The sequence below is a fragment of the Cryptomeria japonica genome, chromosome 1, assembly GCF_030272615.1.
Source record: "Cryptomeria japonica chromosome 1, Sugi_1.0, whole genome shotgun sequence".
NCBI classification, from domain to species: domain Eukaryota; kingdom Viridiplantae; phylum Streptophyta; class Pinopsida; order Cupressales; family Cupressaceae; genus Cryptomeria; species Cryptomeria japonica.
Window position 1 is genome coordinate 379,183,749 of NC_081405.1, and position 24,656 is coordinate 379,208,404.

The 24,656-nt window shown below is 41.1% G+C and overlaps 1 protein-coding gene across 1 annotated transcript in view; it reads left to right on the plus strand.

Annotated features, from left to right (window-relative positions):
* LOC131070900 (probable alpha-amylase 2) overlaps positions 1-24,656 on the plus strand; it is a 229,350-nt gene that overhangs the window by 191,697 nt on the left and 12,997 nt on the right. The window contains exon 11 of the mRNA XM_058006569.2: positions 197-232. Within this exon, the coding sequence (XP_057862552.2) occupies positions 197-232 (36 nt within the window). The remainder of the gene's footprint in view (positions 1-196; positions 233-24,656) is intronic.

Below are 24,656 nucleotides of genomic sequence, written 5' to 3' on the forward strand. Positions count from 1 at the left end.
TTGGCAAGTGAAGCTAGCATGTCACATTGAGAGACATCTAGGGAAAGAGATTTATTTTACATTTAAAACTATTATAATGTTTGTAACTAAGCTAATAGTAAACTAGTCTGCATCAACGGATTGCTTTAGGCATGCTTTTATAGTTTGACTTTTAAAGATATTCTAATTTGTAGATCTTGATTTTCCATATTTGCAGGGTCATTGGCCTTTTCCAAGTAATCATATTATGGAGGTAGGTGAATGAATTTAGTATCAAACACACAGTAATGCTGGTCAAATTTATGATTGTTGCAAATCAAGTCTAAACCTCAGTACAAGGACTACTTTGTTCTAGGCTGGAATTTGCATTATGGCTCTTTGATTATTTTTTCCAGATCAAATTGTTTCTTTTGTGCTTACTATGTCCTATCCTTGATGCAGTAACACGCATCTGTAAAATTCAAACCAAAAAATTAGGACAAAGAAAAAACAAAATTTAAATTAACAGAGCATAGGTAGGTGATTCTCTGAGAACAACATGCCAGAGTCTGAACAAATGGAATTTTATCTTACTTGATATGGTCTAAGAAAAGCCCAAATATAAATAGTCAGAAAAACAATATACTCCAATGATTGTGGATACTCTGAGTCAGTGAATTTTGATAGTTATTAGTTTTGAAGACTTCATATTGACCTTTAAAAGAATTCTAAATATTACTGAGATTAGGTATATATTCTTCAGTTGCATGGCTTGTGGAGTGGGCGATTCATATTTGACATTATTAAAATTTAAGAGTACAAAACAAAGATTTGTTCCATTGGCATGATCCTTGGCAAAGACTAGTTCCTATTTTGCACCTAAACATTTTTTTTTATTAGTAAATGAGGAAATCTATTTGGGCCTCATTAGAAGAAAAAATGCTCTAACTTACAAGGCTTGAAAATCTACATAAAGCACCACCCATCAACTCATCAAAAACAGAAATAAAGCAACTCAAACAATATAGGAAACCGATGAGAAAATCAAGATCGATTCAGACAACACCTCAACTAAACTATATCAGAAAAAATATGCTGAAATATGTCTGAGTAGCTAGCAACCTTCTCTTTCTTGAAAAAAGGGCCCTCCATTATCCGCTTTGAAAGTTTGATCCATTGCCCAGTAAGTCTCAGGCTTCAGCACACCTCTCAGCTTCATACTTGTTCTTGACGCTTACCAAAAGACCAACAATTGGGTTTAGTCTTCTTACTGGCACTTTGTGAAATGTTTGAAATATCCTTCAGGATTAACTAGTCATTCTAAGCCTCCTCTTCAACGAAGCCTTGTGATTCCTCCAAAATATTATTCTCAACATCATCTACCTTCCTTGAAACACGCTTCAACATTATACGCTCTTGAGTGATTCTCCTGATCACGAAAGATTGACCAATCATCCAAAAATTCCTTGAAGTTACCTATGGACATCTTGTGGAAGATTTGCAGGATGATTCTCTAAAATGTCATCAAAGTGTTGCGTAGACCGAATGACATTTAGTTGTATGCATACATGCCATTTTCCCACTACAAATGTCGTCTTTAGCTTATCCTCTTTGGCAATACTTATTTGATTGTACCCTGAGAACTCATCCATGATTGAGTACATCTCATGACCAGCCACTTCCTCCAAGATTGAATCTGTGAACGGGATTGGGAATGTGTCTTTGATAGTCATTGCATTTAGGCTTCAGAAGTCCACACATATTCTAGTTTGTTCTATCTCCTTTAGTGAAATCACGATCGGTGACACACATTCACTTGTCTCTACTTTAAAAATTATGCTCGCTTCCATCGTCTTCTGAATTTCTTCTTGTACTCTAGTGGCTTAATTCTTATTCATTATGTAAGGTCTTTTTCTCACTAACTGTGCACCTAGTATGAGAGGAATTTTGTGCACGCATAGTTCGGATGGTCTACTCTTAAGATCCTTGTACGTCCAGGCAAAAGTATCCTTATACTCCATGAATATTTTGAATGTTGCTGCCTTCAGCATTGGATCCTAGTCGTCATCGGCCATGATCACTCTTAGGTTGTCTTAGTCACCCAGGTTTACCTTCACAATCGACTCCTCTTACTTTATTATCTTGTGTCTTTGTAAATGATGAGCTGTAGTATCATCCACCCATGCTACTCCCTCCTTATATTCCTTGTATTATGAAGGAAATGTATGGCTTGTCGTACTTCAGTCTCCTTCAATTTCTCCAATTTGTAGCATGTTGTATTTGCTGTGAAAATCTTCATAACGTTCCATTTGCTAGTGAATAAATCTGTTCAGGGAACTCATCTCATCTTCAGAGCAATTCTTGAGATCGAGCACCCCCTCATCATTTGGTTCTATGCATTTTCTTTTTTTTGTCCATCCTCGATTCTCCATCTTCCAACTTTGACTAGGATGATGCCAACTCTTTGCTCACCACTTGATTCCTTAGGTCGATGATGTACTTCCTCCTAGTGCTCTCGATCAAGAGCATGTTCCACCTTTGTAGCAATCAGCCATCCCCTACCGAGTAGTGCATCATATGCCTTCTTTTGCAATGGAATGACTACAAAGTCCAAGAGGAACTGTTGATGAACGGCACCCACCAATTGGAATGTCGACGGCTAGAAGGTTGGTTTCTTGAGGCATTTCCAAGTGTCTTCTTGTAGCACGTTGACCCTCGAGCCTTTGTCAACAATAGTGTTTTCCCCATTTTTTCCATCTTGATGACAACTAACTTTCTCAACATTCACTGTCAAAAACATGGAATCAATGACTTGTTTGCCTTCAAGTGGTGGTTCCACTATCACGCCTACTTGTCACTTGCATTGGTTATTGCCAACTATGTTGGTGATTGCTACTTTGAATTCTGACATAGTCTATAGGAGTTATGTCACTTTTACCGGTATTGTTGTTTGCAACATTTGTTGTACTATGTTCTTCTTTGACTTCGTCCACAATGAGGTACCTGTAGCTTCATTGGAGGTTCTTCTCTCATTTGTCATCACCTATTCTATGCCAGCTTTGGCCTCTCAAAGTCTTTCCTTCTCCATACAAAGATTTGGACACATTTCATTCTTTGATTGTAGTCCAATGATCACCAAAACCTCCTTGTTTTGATCCTTCATTGTCAGGGTAGACACTAAAAATTGGTCAACGCCCGTGACTCCCCTTTTTAACATGTCTCCTTATCACGTGTTTGGTCTTTATCATTCGTCGATATTGTGTCATTCTTCAGTTAATTAATTTTGCCCTCTAATTTGATCATCTCTTGTCGATTTGACCTAAATCGGTTTTCTGGTCTACCCGATCAAATAATTTTGTTGATTATTCAATATCTATCTCTTTGGCATCAATTTGACCTAATCTTCTCCTAGGGTTAAATAATTATTCAATTATTGACCCCTTTTATGCTAACATGTCGTTCTTAGGATTCATTATTTATTTATCCCTAATTCTTTTGTCACAATTAAATAAAATTTATTTAATTGGCTAATTACTAATTTGGAGTGACTTAATAAATGAATATTTATTAGATCTCCACTTCTAACTCCACCTCACTCTTCCACTTTTCTAATTTCGCTCCACTTTACCAACCTTCCATTTCTCTCTCCACTTGCAAATGACACCTTTCCCATTTGGTTTCACTTAACTCATCCTCCCATTCGATCTTCTCCATTGATTGCAATCGATCCTGTCTGTCCAATCGACCTTCGAAATCCATAAATTTAGCTTTCTTTTCTCATTGTCATAACCATGATCCTTCGATTATACTCGCGACCACAGTACCAAATTACTCTTTCTTATCACATTTGTACACTCATCTATTCGAGAGCACATAACATTAGAGGAGAAAGAAGAAACGATGAAGCAACATCAAAGGAATGCAATGAGTTTGATGTTATTTTGAGTTTAATGTTGTTTACTTGGTTATGCATTTCGTTTTGATAGCATTATTGGTGTGATTAGGTTAAGTTTTAATGATATTTGGCTTTCGTGGTTGGTTTTAATATCATCTTTGTTTCTAACTATTTTCCTAGTCGACAATCAGCATATTAATTCCTTTCTGTTTCGGGCAGTTGATGTCTTTGTGATCGCCTTGTCTACACCACTTGCACAACATTGTCGGATGAAGTGACCTCATTTGTTACATTTCCAACATTGGATCATTAGTCTTGCGTTGTACTATATTCTACTTCTCGGGTAATTGTTGTATTGGTTGTTGTTTCCTTGCCTATAGCGGTATCCGCTAGGCGATGCATTAGAATTGTTTATTGGTTTTGGAGGTGTGGTTGGTGGGGTTGATTGTTCCCTTGAGTGAAGAGCACTTGTGTGCTTCTTTTCTTTAGGTTGTACAAACATTCCTTTATGGAATGCCCCAATACTTGACAAATGTAGTAGAATAGTTTCTTTAGACAATTTGTTTTTATATGACCTTTAAGTTGGTGCACCATAGTTCTTTGATTTCCTTCGAACTTTCCTTCTTGGCCTTTAGTTCCTTCATCATACACATCATGTCTCACTGTAGGGCTTGGATAGTATTTGATTCTTCGTCACTACGATCCTTGGTACTCACATCATCGTCCATCTTCATTTTACCCTTAGAGGATGTTTTGGATTCTCTTTCCCTCAATGAACCACCAGTTTTTTAGCCTGTTAGCTAGCTGATTCTTGAACTTACCAGCAACTCCTTGAGCTTACAAATGTAAGCTCATACATTCTCATTCTTCCCTTGTTTAGTGTTGTATATTTCTGCCACGATCTCATCTCTCAATAGTTTAAACTCTACCTTGAACGTCTTATTTAATAGTTCCCCCAAGAGTTTGTGGATTCCTCATCAAGCTTTGTGAACCAATCAATGGCTATTCCTTGTAGTGTTGATGGAAATGCTATCAGCCAATAGTCTTTATCCTCCTAACCGCTTGCTACTAGATAGTTTCTCACGTCTTGTTGTGCCTTATCGGGTCCTCCGATCCATTTCTTGTGAACTTAGGGAGTTTCTACATGTCGACATTTGGACTTGTCAGGGGAGTCACCATTTTTCTTGGTCACTACACACCCTGTGCCTTGGACTTGGTTGGACTATTTTTCTCTCGACATTGCTTGCTTCACTTGCACTCATGACCATGTATGAGTCTTCTACACATCCTCTCTTAGCATCCCTTGTATTGCGGTTACCTTTTGCTTCGTTCCTGGACTCTCTTGATTCTCTTTTTCCTGGATTCTTTGGTTTAGTTCCACCAATTCTTGGTTCTTTCAATATGGATAGTTGCTCTATGCGGTGTAAGTTACTCTTGAGTATCTTAGTGAACTTGTTCTCAAATTTTCCTTCTTCCTCCTCTTCATGCAATGCTTACTGTATAGACGGATTGCCTATTTGGTCAACAAGGTTTTCATACACTTCATTCGAGAGTGGTAGGTGTCTTGCAAGTTCCACCCACTTGCTCTTCGTCTACTCACCGTCAGTGAGATTTTTCTTCTCGTCCCAACTATGACTTTGATTGACATTTCAAATTTTGCTACTCAGTAGGCTTGGAATCTCCCTCAATAGCCCTCGTTTTCTGCTTCAACAATTCTTCTCAGTTGTCTTTGTCGCTCACTTTGTTCTCTCATCCGAATGGATCTTCTTATCGATCCTTCTATGACTTCCTAACTACTTGGGATACGTCTCCTGTCTTTGTTTGTCTGCACAGGCATTAATTTTTGGAGGTACGTCTCTTGGTAGTGTCACGTTTTTCTTCTTCCCTCCAATTTTGTTCTTTGTATCGCTGTAATATCTATTGTCTACGTTGCTCTCAATCCCTTTTTTCCCGAAGGTCTCAACGGATAATAAAGTTACGTGCAAGCAACCTTTGCAATCTCTGAATAAGATTGTCAACTTCATCATTATTGTTAGGTTATCCGAATGGCATTGTCGGGTACCTCTTGCTTGAGATCCTCCCTTTGAATGTACAAGTTTACGGTTACTTCCCACAAGTAAACCAAGTCTTGTGTTAGTTCATCTTCTGTCATGTATTCCTCTTCTTTGATTTCAATTACTTCTGGTTCGTCCACTAGTCAGCCCATTACATCGCCATACTGTCTATCTATGAATTACATTTTCCTAGGATTTGTATCAGCAACGGTCCCAAATGTTTACTGCCTAACTCTACTAGTTATCTAAGTACATGAAATTACAAGTACAAAGCAATTATGCATTTACAATAGTATACAAAAGATATGTTGTTCTCGTTCTCTATTATTCAATGATATGCAGTGATTACAATATTCATATATCAACCTACCAGTCGGTTGTGAGTCCCCGAATATGAACCAAAGATACAATATAATGTAGGGTGACATTGGTTAAGATAACCAACTATTGGTAACTGTTAATATTATTTCGCGATTGCTCGCAGGCAACATTTTGATTACGTGGCAACGTTTCTTTTTATCTTCGGCCATTTTTCCCGTTCGTCAACGTGTGCACTAGGTGGCATCTCGGCGTTGCCTCTAGGTGCTCGCTTTTTTCTTTCAAAGTTGATAGAACGCGGGGCTATCGCGTGGCTCAGTTTTTATAGCATGGTACACTTCTCGGCCCCACCATCCATCGTGCGAAGGTAAAGACACTTGGTGTCTCCGCGCTGCCCGATTTGGTTCTCTTCTTGCGCTCGTTTTCGGGTGTCCCCGGAGCTGCCGCGTGTCTTCCATGGTAGTTTGTAAACCAGGATGCGATTCGCATCGTCGTTTTCTTGTTGGGCAGGTGTAGGGATCGCCACGATGCGGTGAAGATAACAACTTTGAAGGTTGTTTTGTTGGGTAGTGTTTCGCGGTATGCTACGCTAGGTTTTCTTGTCAGGAGAGGTTGCTAGGATGTTGTTGATGCCACAAGCTGTTAGTTAGGAGTCGTGGGCTCTATTTAGGCTTTCTTTTCCTTGCTTAGAGGGGTTCAGACTTTCAGAGAGATTTTAGACTTTGGCTCATTTTAAGAAGCCTTTATGTTGATTTAATTTGGTGAATGATAGACATATCAGATTGTGCCTATGGCCTTTGTGATGATTTTATTTGAAGATTAATATATTGACTTTTGTGTTGTTTTCAAGTTCAATAACTTCTATGATATTTGCCTAAGCTAGTTTATGAGCCACAAACCCGTTACCAGGAGTCAGACAACTTTAAATCCCAGTTTACTCCTTCCACTCCTGGTAAACGTCCATTCGGCTGCAGACTCTTCTTCCTAGAATCCACATATCTTCCCTGCAGTTGTTCCTTTAATAATGGCGGAGATTCCTCCTAGAAACTTCGTGACATGGAACAACGGAAGCCCTCTCATCCCTCTCATTCCACCTGTAGTGTGAGGGTCGATCCCTCCGTCGCGCTAAAAGTTGTCCCTAAATTCACCGGAGAATGTCACAAGACTCCCAGGTAGCACCTACAAGATATAGCCAATGTCTGCATTGTTCATAACATCACCGAGCAAAATATAGCTTTGAGATTGCTCGTGGCATCTTTCAAAGGGAGAGCTCTGGATTGGTACAGATCCCTGGGTCCAAATTCTATAGCCAATTGGGATCAACTGGGTGATCACTTCTTTTAGAGATTCTCCGACAAGGCTGATAGGTCATCCTTGATGCACCAATTGATTACAATAAAGAGAGCCCCTCGAGAAGTAGTGACGAAATTCAACTTAAGGTTTCAGAGGACCTGGCAAAGGATACCGATGTCTGCCCACCCTCCTGCGGATATGGCGTTCGTCTTTTATTTGAAGGCCTTCAACTCCGATATATCTGTGATGATTCAATCTCTAGGAGGCAATACCCTCCCGCAAGCGTTTGAATTAGCAGTCCAAGCAGAAAATAATCTAATCGATGTCGGGAAGCTTGCGCCACGACCACTCATGCCGGTATTTCCTGAGCTATCAGGTCAGGTCCCTGAACCGGCTGCGCCCAGCACATCTGCTCCTCAATCTATGTACGTGTACCCCGGATCCCAACAAGCACATCAGCCTCCACCCTCATCTCTGGCCGCGGAGGTCAGCGATATAAAAAATTTGTTGAGAACTTTCTCGAATGAAATCGTCAATCTGAAAAGGTCTCAAATCCCACCTGCTAGACCCCCTTTCCAACAAAATTTCCAAGGGAATAGACCCGCATATTAGTAGAACCAGTATGCAAACAACCAAACTTCCCCAAGTCAGCCAAATGGCCATATAGTTCTGGTACCCAATCCTTTGCAGACTGTCTACCCTAACACCGGTAAAGAGTTGACGGTGGGACAAAATAATCTAGCGGATGATACCAATTCTTGGTGTTTTCCCTATAACAACGCCCATGCCCCAAGAAATTGTCCAAGAGGTAATTGGCAAAAAAAAATTGTAGATCAACGAAACCTAGGCATTGTTCCGGATGATTCGGTTTACGCATCCCCTGGCATGGATAGTGCATCTCTCATTGCCGAGATGCAAGGTATGTCAATGGAACAAGAAGCGGAGATAGCTCCAGATCACGCTCTATTCTCTTGGATGGAGGACGAAGATGTCGTGCTCACAAATGGTGTGGCCACATCAAGCTCGGGGGCTCCTCAAGTGCAATCAGATTACAACCTCCGGTCAAAAAGGCGCTTCACGGGGGAGAATATAAGCACACAGGGGAGATTTACCGTAGATAAAGCTCCTAAATAACCCGTAGTTGCTACCGCATGCCCGAGAAAGGAGTTCATCCCTTATAAGCCAAGAGAGACAAAGGTGTCGGTGTCGTCAATGTTGGAAGTGGTGGAGCAGCTAAAGAAAGCCCCGGCTAGCGTCTCTTTATGGGATGTCCTTAGTATTCCAGAGCAAAAGAATCGGTTGAAAGAAGCCCTGTCTGAGGTGGGGAAAACTGCAAGCGGAAATGTTGCTAAGTCTCTGCAAATCAGCAAAGAAAGTTTTCAGCCTTCCGTGGACTGATAGCGCTCACCAACCGTCTTGACGAATGAGGCTATACCTCCTAAATCCCAAACGAAAGGTAAGCCTAAACCAAATCCTTTCTATTTGACCCTCATAGTTGGAGATAAGCTTTTGCACAATTCTATGATAGATTCCGGTGCCAGCACCACCGTCATGCCTAAGCAAATTGCTGAGGTTTGAATATCAAATATGAGCCTTTAAATAGGGGTGTTACGTAATTAGATGGGAATAAGGTCCAGACTGTGGGTCTTATCAAAAGCCTTCCACTGACGTTGTTCGCGTGTCCTAGTGTCACCGTGCCTCAAGAAGTGGTAGTTATTAACATCCCCCCTGTTTTTGGCCTCTGCCTTTCTCGAGACTTCATCACCAAAATAGGAGGTTACCTATCTTTAGACTGGTCCCACCTCATCCTTCGAACCCAGCGTGGTGCTAAACTCAAAATTCTTTCAAAACCCCTTCACACCAAGCACGTAGCGGATCAAGTTGTGATCAATTTTGAGCCAACTCATACCTCTATCTCCAATGAAGAGAGGAAAACTGTAGAACTTATCGAGGATGAGGAAGTGATCGGGGATATTCCACCAGATCAGGAGGTCTTTCTCAATGAATTCATAAATTCCGATCCATACTCCAATTATCATGCCACAGGTCTTGGTACTTACTGCATTTTTTATGAAGATCAAGTCATCCCAAAACCTACTAAAGGACCATTGACCAAAGAAGAGCTATCTTCTGCGCTCTGGACCTTACACTTTGATGGCGCGAGATGCAAAGTAGGTTCAAGAGCTGGGATTTGCCTACCTTCACCTTCGGGTGAACAGATTTTGAAGTCTTTTTGTCTGCAGTTTGCTTGCTCCAACAATGAAGCAGAATATGAAGGACTGATCCAAGGCTTGAGCTTGCCAGAAAGGATGGGTATAAAGCAATTGAAAGTTCTAGGCGATTCTGAGCTGATTGTGCACCAGGTTCGAGGAATCTCTAGCGCCAAACACGTCCGTATGAGATCCTACCGCCATAGGACATGAGATCTGATCAAAAGCTTTGATGCTTTCAACATCCAAAGAATTCCCCGAAAAACAAATGCTTCCGCTAATCGGATGGCTACTATTGGATCACAATTTAATCCTGCTGTGGACCTACTCGCCAATCTCCAGACGGTCTGTGTGATCGTTCAACCAGCTATTCCTGTCAATGACACCCACTGGCAAGTTTCGAAAGCGATGAGCAAATCGCTTTGTTCATTCAAAACTCAGGAGAATTTGCTGATCAACTACAACCTAAGGTAAAGGAAGCTTATGGGGATCAGATCATTCAGCTGTAATCCAACAAGCTCCCAAACGGATTGATCACCCTGGAAAATTTGTTTGACCACGATGATGCCGAAAATGACAAGCGAAAACTTACGGCTGATAAGGGCGACTACATCGAAATGTCAATAGGGGACAGGAGAATACTCAAGGTCGGAAAGGAAGTTCCTTTGGAAGACCGAGAGAGACTAGCTCGATATTGTGAGGAGTATGTAGGCGTGCTAGCATGGTCATATGAAGATTTGAAAGGGTATAATCCTAGAATCATTCAACACACCATTGAGCTCACTGATGGGGCCAAGCCGGTCCGGCAGAAGCAAAGACCTGTCAACCTGAAAATTGAGTTCCTTATGGCTCAGGAATTGAAGAAGCTGATAGAATCAAAGATTGTTTACCCCATCAAGCATAGTACATGGATATCTAATTTGGTACCGGTCAGGGAAAAGAATTGAGATATCTGACTTTGTGTGGATTTTCGAGACCTGAACCAAGCATCTCTGAAAGACCATTATCCTTTGCCACCAATGGAATAGTTGTTAAGCACAGTAGCAAGGTCAGAGATGTTCTCAATATTAGATGGTTTCTCAAGTTACAACCAAGTATTGGTGAAGCCAGAAGATCAACATAAGACAACCTTCACGACCAAATGGGGAACATTCGCTTATTAGAAAATGTTGTTTGGGTTGTCAAATGCCGGTGCAACTTTTCAAAGAGCTATGGAGCTGGCTTTCAAGGAGCTCATTAACAAAATCATCCTCATATATTTGGATGACTTGACCATGTTTTCAAAACACAAAGAAGATCACTTTGATCATCTTGAGCTAGTATTGCAGAAGTGTCTAGAGTTTGGCATCTCTTTGAACCCAAAGAAATGTATCTTTGGGGTCCCGCAAGGAAAATTACTAGGGCACGTAGTGTCAAAGGAAGGAGTCTCCATCAATCTTGATCGAGTGAAGGCAATAAAGGAGCTCCCTCTTCCTGTCAACAAAAAGGGTGTCCAGTCCTTCCTAGGTAAGGTTAACTTCGTTAGCCGCTTTATCTCAAACTTTGCTGGGATGGTGAGGCCTATCACTCTAATGCTTAAAAAGGGAACACATTTTAAATGGACTCCTGAAGCTAAAGAGGCTTTCGAGAAGATCAAAGATGCTATCCATTATAGTATGTTTTCTCTAGCCATTATAGCATTGCTATGGTTCTAACCCAGAAAGATGTAGACAAAAGGGGTGAGCACCCCATATCTTTCCATTCCAAGTCTCTGAAGGAATATGAGGCTAAGTACAATTTTGTTGAAAAGCAAGCTTTGGTAGTCGTCAAAGGCCTTAAAAAGTTTAGGCATTTCATCGCCTGTAATAAAACCACCGTGTATGTTGCTCATCCTTCAGTCAGAGAATATATCATGGAAGGTGACATTACAGAGAAGAGGGCGAATTGGATTACCAAAATCCTGGAATATGACATTGATGTCAGACCCAGCAAGGTAATCCGTGGCAAAGGTTTGGGTGAATACATAGCCCAGGAGTTCGAACCCCAAGAAGCCGAGGTAGCTACAAGGGAAGTTGTAATGATCACCTCCAAACCAACAGAAGCATGCTGGATGGAGACTCGGAAACATTTTATGAAGATTGGGATTTTTCTTGAAGGCCTCCCTCCCGAAAAGAGGAGATTTTACAGACTACAGAACAATGGCTTCCGCTTGGTGGATGGAGTACTTTTTAAGAGAAACTTCAACAGAATCTTGCTCTGCTACGTGAACCAAGGCCAAGCTAGTAAGATTCTACATGAATTTCATTGTGGTTCATCAGGAGGCCACTTTTCGACACAAACTACCATCATCAAGATCACTCACGCCAGGTACCTCTATGTTTAAAGATGTGCACACCCTGGTAAGAGAGTGAAAAGAGTGCCTGTACTACAGTGGCAAGTGCAAAAAGGCGGCAATGCCGCTCAGGCCCATCATGGTAGAAGAACCCTTTGCTCAGTGGGGTCTCGACTTCGTAGGGATGAACAACCCTCCAAGTTCAGCTAGACACAAGTGGATCTTAACCGTGACTGAATACTTCACTAGATGGTCTGCGGCTATTCCCTTGAGGAATTCATCAAAGATCGAGATATTAATGTTTCTAGAAGACTTAGTGTGCCGATATGGTACGCCAAAGACCATAATATCAGATAACACTCAACCACTCATAGGCTCACGAATCACCCAGTTCGCTCTCAGTAGCGGTATCTACCTAAAGACCTCCTCAAACTACTAGCCATAGGGAAATGGCCTAGCCGAGTCCACTAATAAGAATCTCATAAGGCTCATTAAAAGGATGGGCTCTGAACACAAAAGGGAGTGGCATCACCACTTGAGGAGTGCATTATGGGCAAACCGGATAACACCCAAACAAGTCTTAAAAAATTCTCCATACAAGCTGGTCTACGACAAAGACACGTTATTCCTCATGTCTCTGGAAATCCCCAGCTTACAATTACTCAAGTCTATTGAGGTGGCAGAAAATGGTCCCATGGAGGTGAGATTGGCAGAAATTATGGAACTAGAGGAGGAGGGAAGCAGCATTTGCATCTATTCAAACCTGTCAGCAAACCATCAAGAAGTGGTTTGACAATAAGAAAAGTTCTAACTCGGGATTCAAACAAGGCAACCTTGTTTTGAAATACAATGAAAGGATGGCCAAGCCCAGTCAGCATGCCAAATTTGATGGGTTATGGGAAGGACCTTTCTGCATTATAAATTGCAAAGGTTTCAATTCTTTTGGTCTTGAAGATATGCAAGGAGATTCTCTTAGGATCCCGGTCAACGAGTTCCACCTTAAACCTTTTCACTAGTAGCTTTTCTCTAATGTACATAATGTAAATAGTGTTTCTATTTGCCTTATTTATCTAATTATGTTTCTTCATGCATCCCCTAAGCAAAAATGAATCACAAGATACTCCTTGATTAAACAAAAAGAAATTATTATATTATAGGTATCTTGTTACAATATATACATGAGGCTTGCGGCCTAGTTTTCAAGAAGAAGAAAAAGACAAAGTTCTTTGAAGGTGGTTCTTTTTCAAGCATCTTCTTCATCTTCATCCTCATCCATCTGGAAATCCGAGTCATCAGCTTCGTCTTCGGCATCTTCTCCCTTCAACCACTCATGGTCAGAATTGTCGCCAAGCTCTTGAGTTATTGATATAGGCACCAGATTGGGTTGGACATGCGGCGTCAAGATCCGTAGAAATATGTAGGCCTGAAACTCAATATACCATTCAGTGCCAGCCAGGACAGACATTATCAAATTGACTTGAAGGAGGAACTTTGCAGCAAGCTCCGCTCAGAAGCGATGAGCTGACATCGACATAGTCTTCAGACCGCCGATAAGCGGGTGCTATGTCACTTCCTCTCCAGAGGTGATGAAATGCCGTAAATCTGAGGCTAGAGGCAAGCCTCTGAAAGGGACATAATATGCCACAACGTCTTCCAAGCCACCCAGATAATCTAGGGAGAAGAGCGCTTTGGTTAGCTCCGAGGTCAGGTATCTAGTCATCCTGGTATCTAGTAACAAAGCTACAAAATGCGAGCAAATATCTGTGTTCACACAATATTTGTCCATGTCGTCAATAAAATCCTCGCCAAGCACCCATTTGATGGCAGCAATGATCAAGGGATTTTTGCATCGTGTCATCCTTTGTAGCCTTCGGTCCGAAATGTTACCTAAGAAAGCGACCTGCGCCTTACTGCTGGTGAGCCTGACGGGAGTATCCATTTCTTCAAGAAACTTCGTCGTTGAAGCTGGATACTGTGCAAAAGGAATGTTTGAAAAGACATATTTATAGTGGATTTTCAACTTCAAATGATAATTGAAGTAAAAACCAATGCTCCCGATTTTCGACACATTTGTCTTCCCTCATCAATTCGCTCAAGTAGGCAAAGTCTAGTTCGAAGGTGGCAAACGTCCTGCCCTGTGCCTTGAAAAGAGCAGCGATGTCCTTAGATGCCACACGTATGTATTGGTACATCGTGTTTAAGCCATAACGCCCGCAGATCTACTATAACTTGTGTGAGCCTTGCTGGTTGTTGATTCTCTCCTTAATGGGGAGATTTGTCTAGACAAGTAAATCGTCTCAAGTGGCTCTGATTAACGGCGGGCTGAATAGGTATTCTCTTGGGAATCGCAAATGGCGGCGCTCCTTTTTAGAATTAATTGTAGTTGAAAAATGGGTTGGCATATGTGCAAACAGGCGCTCGTCATTAAACGCCTTCTTTCACGAAGATCTAGACATGTGACGCATTTAAGGAAGAAGGCCACCAAGTGCCCATCATATTGTTCATTTTACAACTTGGAGCGCCGAAAAGCTTTGGAAGTGTTAGAAAGAGAATTTCTCCTACGGAAGATGGAGATGGAAGTAGCCCCCTCAGGTTCCGTCTAAGAAAGATTGTGGGTGGATGTATTTGGGGAGCTCTCATATTCTTCCCACGCCATTCCCCCATAGCCGGAGTACCAAAGGACTAAAGCTAAATCAAAAATAGCCACCCGCAACCCGGCTGCCGTGGTAGATTCTCCGGAAAATGTTATTGAGCCAGAACTTCACAAGTAGCCCAAGAACCTCAGAGAGGCCGCTTGCAACAGAATGACAAACCACAGAACGGAGCCGCAATCTACAGCAGTTAATTTCTGGAATAGTGGCGCTCCCCAGTTCGTGGTCCCCATGGTCCCACACTGTCCAGAGTTTGTGGCCGCGTGCGCTAACAGATTTGACCCTGCTTCTTTTTCAATTAAGGGCTCTTTTTGGAAAGTAGTTATAACCACAGAGGCTGTGAGAGACATGATGTGTTGTCCCGTTTCTTATGGGACAAAAGTGTTCTCTGAAAATGCCATGGAGGAATATTGGAGCACTAGAAGGGATATTGTCTCTTTTTGTCACGGCACGCTAAATCGAAGTCCATCTGTCGGACCTCCAAGACTCCCTCTGTCTTATAGTGACTTGAGGCATGATGACCTCAAGGATATTTCCTCAACTCTTGCATGGCTATGCGGTCACGACAACGACCGGGAGACCACTGCTCCTATGATGGGCTTCCTGTTCAAATGCCGAAAATAAAAAGGGCCATTTCATTTTGACTTCTCTGTCTTTATAGCCAGAGAGATGGTAAAGCAACTAGCTGAATTCCAGCATTTTCGGCAGTTCAAGTTCGCCTCAGTCCTAGCTCACCTTTTCTTGCACCAAAACAAAGTTTTTTTCAGCCAATTCATGCGATTGTCTACTTATGACGAGTCAGGGAACATAATGCCTATATCAACCTGGACTCCCCTCTTGCTGGCTTCTTTCGATGCCTACCAGCTTTCAAATTGTTTCTTGACTCCTATCCTTAGAGATCTTGGTTTAATCCCCGAGGAGCCTCTTGCTCGCTTTTCACGGATACAGTTGAACTGGATTTATAATGAGCGCCTCCTTGTGACTGGTTTATAGGTAGCGACTTTTCCTTTGTCCGAGTGCATGGATTCTCTAAAGAGCCTTTCCGCCTACCTACCTATGTCATAGAAAGGACCCTCGCCCTTGAAATTTCACGGCAGTTGGTGCGGATTGACAGAGCTATAGGGGCGGGAAAGCATGATACATCAATTACAAAGGGACCATAAAGCCATTGGCCTCATTACTCTCGTCAGGAGGAGCATCACCGAAAATGTCCTGACATCCAAGCTAGTGCAACTTGGCTTAGTAGTGATTGATGATATGTGGAGTTATGACCCAGACAGGTGCCTGTCTAAGAGGAAGAATGTAGTTAAGCATGAACCGCGGAGCTCGTGGGAAGAGCGCACTAACCCGCAAGTGGATGACCCAAATCTCTGTGGGTCTCAATGATTTTCCTGTTTTAAAACGACCCTCGTGGTTGAGGTTTTACTCTATCGTGCAAAAGTACATTCTAGCGAAGCCCATTCCCCGGAGTATGCTTGAAGCAATGACGTTGGAATCGTGGCCTAGGAAAAAGAGGGAAGACTTCTGGATCTATCGTCAGGAAGTGAATCAGCCTAGGGCTAATATTGGGAACACTCCTTTTGACGAGCGTTTTGAGATTGAATGGCGTCAGCACAACAAGTCAAACGAAGAGACAGGCAATGAGTCCCCATGTGGTGACTCATCTCCCGAGGTGGCCCAACAACAAGAAGTAGAGGTTATAATAGAGGTTATAAGTATAGAAGAGCAAGAGACCGACCTTGATATTCTTCTTCCTCTCGCCGATTCAGTCCGAAGACCTTGTTCCCAAATTACCAAGAGATCGGCTGAGAAGAAGGTGCCTGACTCCCCTTCCAATAAGAAGCAATATCTGGGTTATGCAAAGAAAGGCTCTTCTTCTCGGGTCCCAGAGGTTCCCTCAGTCTCGCAACGGTCGGTGACTTCCATGGTTCAATTACGCCCTTCTTTGCCCTTTCTCTATGCTCAAGTTGTATCTGTTGCTCCCCATCTCGCATCTATGCCTGCCCAAATTCCCACTGCTCTCACATTAGCGCCCGTCGGGGCTCCGACTGACCCTCAAGTTGCGTTTTCACAAGTCTTCGTTTCGCTCCCAGCCCCCGATTTTATCCCTGCAGCGTTTTCCTCGTAGATGCCTGATGCAGCCGTTGTCGCGTAGGCTTGGTTTTGGAGAGTCTACTCCTCCCCCCAAATATTGGGGCAGTGCCCAGTTATCCATTTTCCTCAGGAGCCTCTCCTTTCGTCCCATTGTTTTCTCCAACTAAGCTTGCACATCCTATTCAAACCTCTTTTGCTGGCCCTATTTCCCAATTTCCCTTTGCAATCCTTCCTGGTGCAACGTTTGCGGGCCAAGCTATTGCAAACCCGGATGCTTATCAACAATAGGTTACCTATTCCAAGACTGCACGTATTGGCAAAACCGGTAAAAGAAAGGAGAAGGATGGTGCCAGGCCGGCCCGTTCGCACGTACAGACACATTTCAGTGAGGAAAAGGATAGTCTTTTCTTTGCGACCATGTTCCCCAAGGTCGACAAGCCGGAGGCCCAAATGAGACCCAACGATTACACTTTGCATGCTGTCAGGGTCAACCTTCTGAATGCTACGACATTTGATAAAGTTGAGATGATGGAAGAAACTTCGAAGGCTGTGTCTTTGGATTTCATCAAGAAGAGACGTCGCCTGGAGAAAATGCAAGCAGAGAATGTGAATCTTCGAGAATCTTTGGACCAAAAGCGAAAAGAAGACAAAGCTAGGAATGTTGAAATCAATCGCTTGTAGGGATTGTTGACACAAGCTAACTCTGAAAAAGGAAAGTTAGTCTGCCCTAAATAATGTGAGTTCTCAGTTGAAAGGGCAGGAGGCAACGAGGAATGTGGCCTTAAAAGAATTGCAGGAGGAGCAAGAAATACAACAGCTAAAGGCAACTTCCAGAGATGCCACCCAAATGCATACACAGCTGCGTGAGAAGCTCCGCCTAAAAGAAGAGTACGCTCGGCAATTGAGTGATGCACAGGTCTCGCTTTTGGAAGAGAAGGCAAGGTTTGAAACAGAGTTTAGAGAAAAAGGGAGTAGCTTGGAGCAAGTGGAGAAGAAATTCCTGGATATGGAAGGTTTATTGCAGCAAGAATGAGATCTCGTGTCGCGACTTCAACAAGTTGTGCAAGATGGAAGCAGCAGAATCCTTGCTCTGGAAAGACAAGTGGCCCTTGAACAAGACAAGTGCAGCGAGATGCAACATGAAATAACAGCAAAGGACGAAGAAATCTCACGGCTATCAATCTTTCCTCCCCCCATGGAGGTTCATCATGATTTTTCTCCATTTTTGGTGGAGTTGTACGTTTCCCATTGGGAAATAATTAAGCAGTATTGCCCTTCACTACAACCCATGCTGAGATTTCCAAGAGAAGTGCAGTCCCTCTGTGTTGAAGCGGGCGCTCTCATTAACATCTCTATGCTTTTTATTGGTCCTAAGCTCCCCATAGCCCAAGGTTTAATTCAGATGTTGTATGCTGCTCAAGATGAAGAGTTGAGAGAAAAGGGGATTACAGACCACAAGCAATTAATCAGGAAAACTAATGTCTTCATCAACCAACATAGGGTGATCATGCATGTATCAGCATCGCTTGAGCCTTTGCAGATTTCGGTTCCAAATATCAAACAACACATAGAGAGGTTTGTTTCCTTGGGTCTGCCTTCTCCCTTTCCTGCAGACGGTTCTGTGTTAGAGATTGAACCAGATAGAGCAATTACAGCAAGATAGGACCTTGCTACAACGCTTGACTAATTCTATCTCGGTAGAGGAGGTCAAGCGTCTCCTGCATCCCCTGGCCCAACTCTACGCACTCTTGAAACTGGTCCATGATGAACCAGTGAACTTGCCGTTCGACGAAGTAATTTGTTTAGATCAACACTACCAGATTCTGGAAGCACAGGTGCTGCCCTCCGAGGATGAATGGTTTCCGTTGCAGTAGGTCTTCGATCTGCTTCGCCCCGTTCTAGCATGAAGTCTGGTATCCGAACCAACAATTTTGGGTTCTAGCATTCCGTAGGCAGAATTCCCCATTTAGTCGCCAAGAAATGTTAATATTATTTTGGGATTGCTCGCAAGCGGCATTTTGATTAAGTGGCAGCATTTCTTTTTATCTTCGGCCATTTTTCCCGTTCGTCAACGTGTGCGCCAGGTGGCGTCTCGACGTTGCCTCTAGGCACTTGCTTTTTTCTTTCAAAGTTGAGAGAACGCGGGGCTGCCGCGTGGCTTGGTTTTTATAGCATGGTACGCTTCTCGGCCCCACCATCCATCGTGCGAAGGTAAAGACACTTGGTGTCTCCGCGCTGCCCGATTTGGTTCTCTTTTTGCGCTCGTTTTCGGGTGTCCCCCGAGCTGCCATGTGTCTTCCATGGTAGTTCGTAAACCAGGATGCGATTTGCATCGTGGTTTTCTTGTTGGCAGGTGCAGGGATCGCCACAATGCGGTGACGATAACAACTTTGAAGGTTGTTTTGCTAGGTAGTGTTTCGTGGTATGCCACGCCAAGTTTTCTTGTCAAGAGCGGTTGCTAGGATGTTGTTGATGCCACAAGTTGTTAGTTAGGAGCCGTGGGCTCTATTTATGCTTTCTTTTCCTTGCTTAGAGGGGTTCAGACTTTCAGAGAGATTTTAGACTTTGGCTCATTTTAAGAAGCCTTTATGTTGATTTAATTTGGTCAATGATAGACATATCAAATTGTGCCTATGGCCTTTGTGATGGTTTTATTTGAAGCTTAATATCTTGACTTATGTGTTGTTTTCAAGTTCAATAACTTCTATGATATTTGCTGTGAGACTCTGTGGATTAAACTGTGCTTTGAGACTTGTTATTTGTTGGATGAATAGTTAATATCATTTTATGTTGAATGAGTGTTGTGTTGAATTATTCTCTTGAATGGTTCTTAGCATGTAGATTGTTGAATGAGCTTTAAAACCATATGTTTCTAGGTTTTATATGTTGTTAATGCTTTTCCAATATGCTCTGGCATATCACCTAAATAGTGTAGACCATTTTGCTTTGAATTTTCTCCTTCCCCTTTTCTCCCCCAATTGTATGAAGAGCCGGCTTCTTAAATCCGGAGGTCATTCAGTGAGTTTCACACAACAGGTCCCCCATCACTGAATTTCCCATAAGGCTGTTCACGTTTAAGATAAAATTAAGAGTCAACAGTAACTACTAACTGACAACCGGTCAGGTACTATTGATTACAATGCATAACAAATGATTAACAAAATATAAAGAAATAAACTCTCAGCCTATACAATTACATTTACTTTTATTACTTGGCTGACTACATTCATCAATGTTTTAGGTCACACCATGATCCATCATCAAGATAATCACGCTAGAGGAAGAAAAAAATGAATGGATCATGGAGTGTGGTCCGAAATGCTGATAAAAAACTCCAACACAATCAAATCTAGAAACAATGCTGAACATTATAAAGCATGTTCCGTTACTAACATCATATCTCTTTTGTCATTTTCTGTGTTGTGTATTTTGCTAATTGTGACTCTGTAACCCAATTCATGGCACTGTTTTTGGAAGTGTTTGACCCTTTATGCGCTCAATTCGAACAATATTCTTCCATAAGTGTAGGAGTAGGAAGTAGTTTGTATGCATTTCATGGTTCAGTATTTCAACCAAGGAAATATCTCTAATGAGTCTTGAAAGTTTTTACCTTAAGAGAATCATGTCCCACATCTTGCAATCATGAAGCGATGTCTTGATTAACTTAATAGAGGTTATATTTGTAGTAGGTTAATCCTTGGTTAAGTGACAACTTTTGGGACCAAGCATACATGAGATGATACTATAGTTGTTTTACTTTGTATACTTTCAGTTGTGATTAATCCTATGAAGGATACTTCTAGGAATACCCTCCTAGGTCTAGCTGAGCCCAGAATGAAGGAGATATTATCCACTCTCAACAAGTGAACTATCTTCACTCATTCTTTGTTGATGAGCTGGTCTATCCACCTTCATGAACGACATATCCCTTGATCCCTCTAGAAGTTTGAGCAATGTAGGAACCAACAAGGTACACTTTAAAATTGATATGGTGCTGTTTTACGTTCCCTTGTCTCTTAATGTTTCCTTACATCCCTCGAGCACCTACTTTAGATGTCATTGCCATTAAAAGACCTTATTGGAGGAAAAAGAAGCATGTAAATTTGAAAAAAAGAAATAGTGCATACAGAATCAAAAACAATTACAGAACAAAAAGAAAGTGAACACATAATACACAATATTTTACTTGAGAAAATCTTAGCACAGTAACCTTATTCGCTATTAGATAAAAGCTCAATTGGCATATATGAGTAGGCACATCAAAATGAGGTTTTCCAATTTGCATGTCTGCTTTAAAACCATGGATGAAAATAGCAAACACATTTAAATACCCAATTTTTCTTTTTCTAGAAAAATACATAAATTTTTCAGATCACCAGTTGTTAGCCTCATTTCACTATTAAACATCAAAACTACACAACACATCTCCAACACTTATATCAGTCTTAGGCACATCTTCCAGACACTTATGCCACGTGTATGACAGTAAGGTACTCATTTTGATGTATTTGACAATTTGTTACTCAACTTTATGTTTGGTGCCGCTTTTAGCTTCTCTTGTCACTTAAACTTCCATCATAACATAGTTAGATGCCTTCTTTCTTTGTGTTAGCCACTTAAAGAGTAATTTGCAACAATTTGCAATTTTTGCAACTTAACATTCTCTCATGATGCTGTTAGGTGCCCTTTTTGGTCAGTTCTGTCAAACATTTTTTCACAGTGCTAAAGCATGACCTTATGTAATCCTTGTCACTTAAAGACACTTACTTGATATTTCTTATCCTCAAGCACCCTTTGCAGCTGTCTTTGTTACTTGCACTGATCAGACGCTCACTTTTTGTGTTTCAACCAGTCAATTTTGCCAAAAACCAGACCTGGGCACCTCTTTTTGTTATTGATGCCAATCAAGTCGTATGCATTACAGCCAGGCACTCAATTTGGATGTCTTTGACACTTGAAATGTTTACATACTGGTTTAAGGCATGATTTTACTCTTCCTTTGCCATATATGCCAACACTTAGCCAAACCCTCTTCAGTTGGACTGTCTCTATGTTTGCTAATCTCATATCTGTTCTAATTAACTGACAAAATGGCTTTAAAGTGTTCAAACTTGCTTATGGAGAGACATTCAACAAAGGCAACAAGAACAAAGAGAAGAATTTCATTTTTCATATACAATACCTTAATATATCACCTCAGCAAGACATGGGGAAATAGTGTTTTGAATGATGAGTTTCATAGGAGTATAACTATATAACAAGATGAAACAGATATTTGCTTTATTTACTTTCAGGCACTCAGATCCTTCAATCATCATTTTCCTATTTCTTGGGAAAAACAAAAGCCAAAAAAAATAAAAGATTAGCTGATATAGGAAATCATCCATAGCCATATCCAACTGCACTATTATGCTAATTTTAGCAAGACGGCACACATGATACCTGGTGAAATTAAAATAATTTCAGTGGAAAACTTTCTTGAGTGTGATATTTTAAAAGAATGATTTTAAGAAATTAAATGTCAACGAGTATTTTGAAGTACAACTGAGATTAGTAGGTACTTGATTAAGATTTGGGCTCTATTAAATGTCAACTGAGGAAGTATACATTTTGTAATTGCTTCTCAGAATATTTACTCTTGGACTGCAAAAATAAGGTGGATAACCCATTTCTAGCTTCTTATATTAGTCACGTCACAGTCTTCCTCTCATAAATACATGGATCAGTATAAAATTTATATAGTGTCCCGTTTTTCCGGCCTCGATAATTGGAAAGAAAACAATTTAATTAATTAAATGAAGTTTTCTTAAATTAATATATTTTGAGCAAGTTGTAGTTAATTAATAGTGTTATTGAGTTGAATATTTTATTTTTATTAAGTGACTTTAGCTGGGGCCAAAAAGTATAATATAAAGTCACTTTTATGGAGAAAAAAGATTATTATTTAAAAAAGTGTTTTTAAATTATAATCTTTGGAAAGTTTCATAGGGGATTATAAAAGAGGTTGAGGAGCTCATTGGATTCATTTTGGATATCTTATATTGCGTTGAAACTCCAGCTATGGGGTTGAGCAAATCTCTACTGTCCTAGGACGAAAACCCTAAGGTCAAGATTAGGTTCGGAAGTGAAAGATCTTCCCTAGTTAATTGTAGAGGTGGATTCAGATGGAGTTTACATTTGAGCTGAATGTTTGCAGAATAAGAGTTTGGAGAAAACTAATTTATCTATACAAATTTATAGAGATTTATAGGCAAAAAAATTGTAGAAGATTTGCAAGCAAATTACAAATTTGTGTGTACAAATGGGAGCGAATCAGAAAATTCAATGTTTGTGTGCAGTGAAAAGAATAAAAATTATGTGCTGTGCGTGCTTGTGAAAAAGTATATAATATATTTTATAGCTAGGTCCAAACCCAACCGTTCCATTTTGTGGTATTTGGAGGGGTTGTACACCTTGGATTTTCCCTAAAGGAGGTTGATGCATTTGTGGAAGGCTATAAAAGCCTTTCTACGTTTTATCACAGCCTTTGCTAGGCTTTTTAGGCCAGTGCAGCATTTGTAAGGGAGTCGCAGCATTAATATTGTAATAACTGTAATATAGAAAATAAATAAAATCACAACAGCAAATGGAATGTTTGTACAATGATATTAATGCATATTTATTTCAGTAACTAGTCAAAAAATTGTTGTTGAGATCTAGATAAAATTATTTGCCAAGAAATAATGAATTAAATAGTTGCTTGCAAAGTATTTGATGAAATGCTTGCATAACAAAACTTGTGGAAAAACTGTGAATATCAGTCAATTTTTTTTGGAAGGTTATTACAATTTACTAGGCAACATGCAATGAAATTGTAATGTCTCCAGTTGAACCTTAGGAAATTTGCAATCTTCTTATTTGTGCAAGCTGAAATCATGAAAAGTGCAAAGTGTAGATGCCAAATCCAATCAGATTATAGTCAGATTAAGACAAAGTTTGATGGAGCATATAAGGGAAATCCGGGTCCAAGTGGTGCTAGATGCATTGCACATGACCACAATGGCAATATCCTCGCAAAAAAATTGGAATACTTGGGTGAACTATGAACAACATAGCTGAATACCAAGCTGCTTTACTTGGGCGAAGCCTAGGATTGGAACCAAATACAAGACAAATACATCTTAAAGGTGACTCCTCAATCACTATCAATGCCATTAGACAAAACTCAACTCGCAATTGGAAACTGGGCTGTTGGTTGAAGCCTATTTGGGAACTTATCAGCAGATTTTTAGGCTTCAAATTATCGCATGTTTATCATGAGGGGAATGAGCTGGCAGATGAGGTGGCCAAGCAAGCTGCGGAAATGGCCCCATAGCAGACATGGCATGGTTTTCTTGGGAGGATATTACACCGTGCTTTCTGACTAAAACTTGGATTGACGTTTGATCTTTTATGTCGTCACCTCATTATGAATGCTTATGGAGGTAGACCGAGAGGACAGGGGATCCCATTTTCTCACATTCGCCATACTACCAAGAGTGCATCGGTAAAGAAAACTCTAAAGAGGCTACACATTGTGGGATGTTACCCGAGAGATTGGGGGTGATGTGTTGCAAGATCCCCTTGCCATTGGGTTTAAGCACAATTTTTGGGCACTGTGATTTATGCTGATGCGTGTGAAGTTTTAGCAGGGCATTAATCTCCTAGCTCCTTTGTAGATTTGAGCAGATACAAAATGATAGGACTAGAGTCCAATGTCTTCATGGTGAGAGTACCTTGGGAAAATGGCTCGCTCTTGGTCGATGACATATTGTTGAAGGCTATTTGTATCTCTCAGCGGCCTTTGGTGAATCATGTATATGGTAATTTGAAGCATTGGTGTTAGGCTTTGAT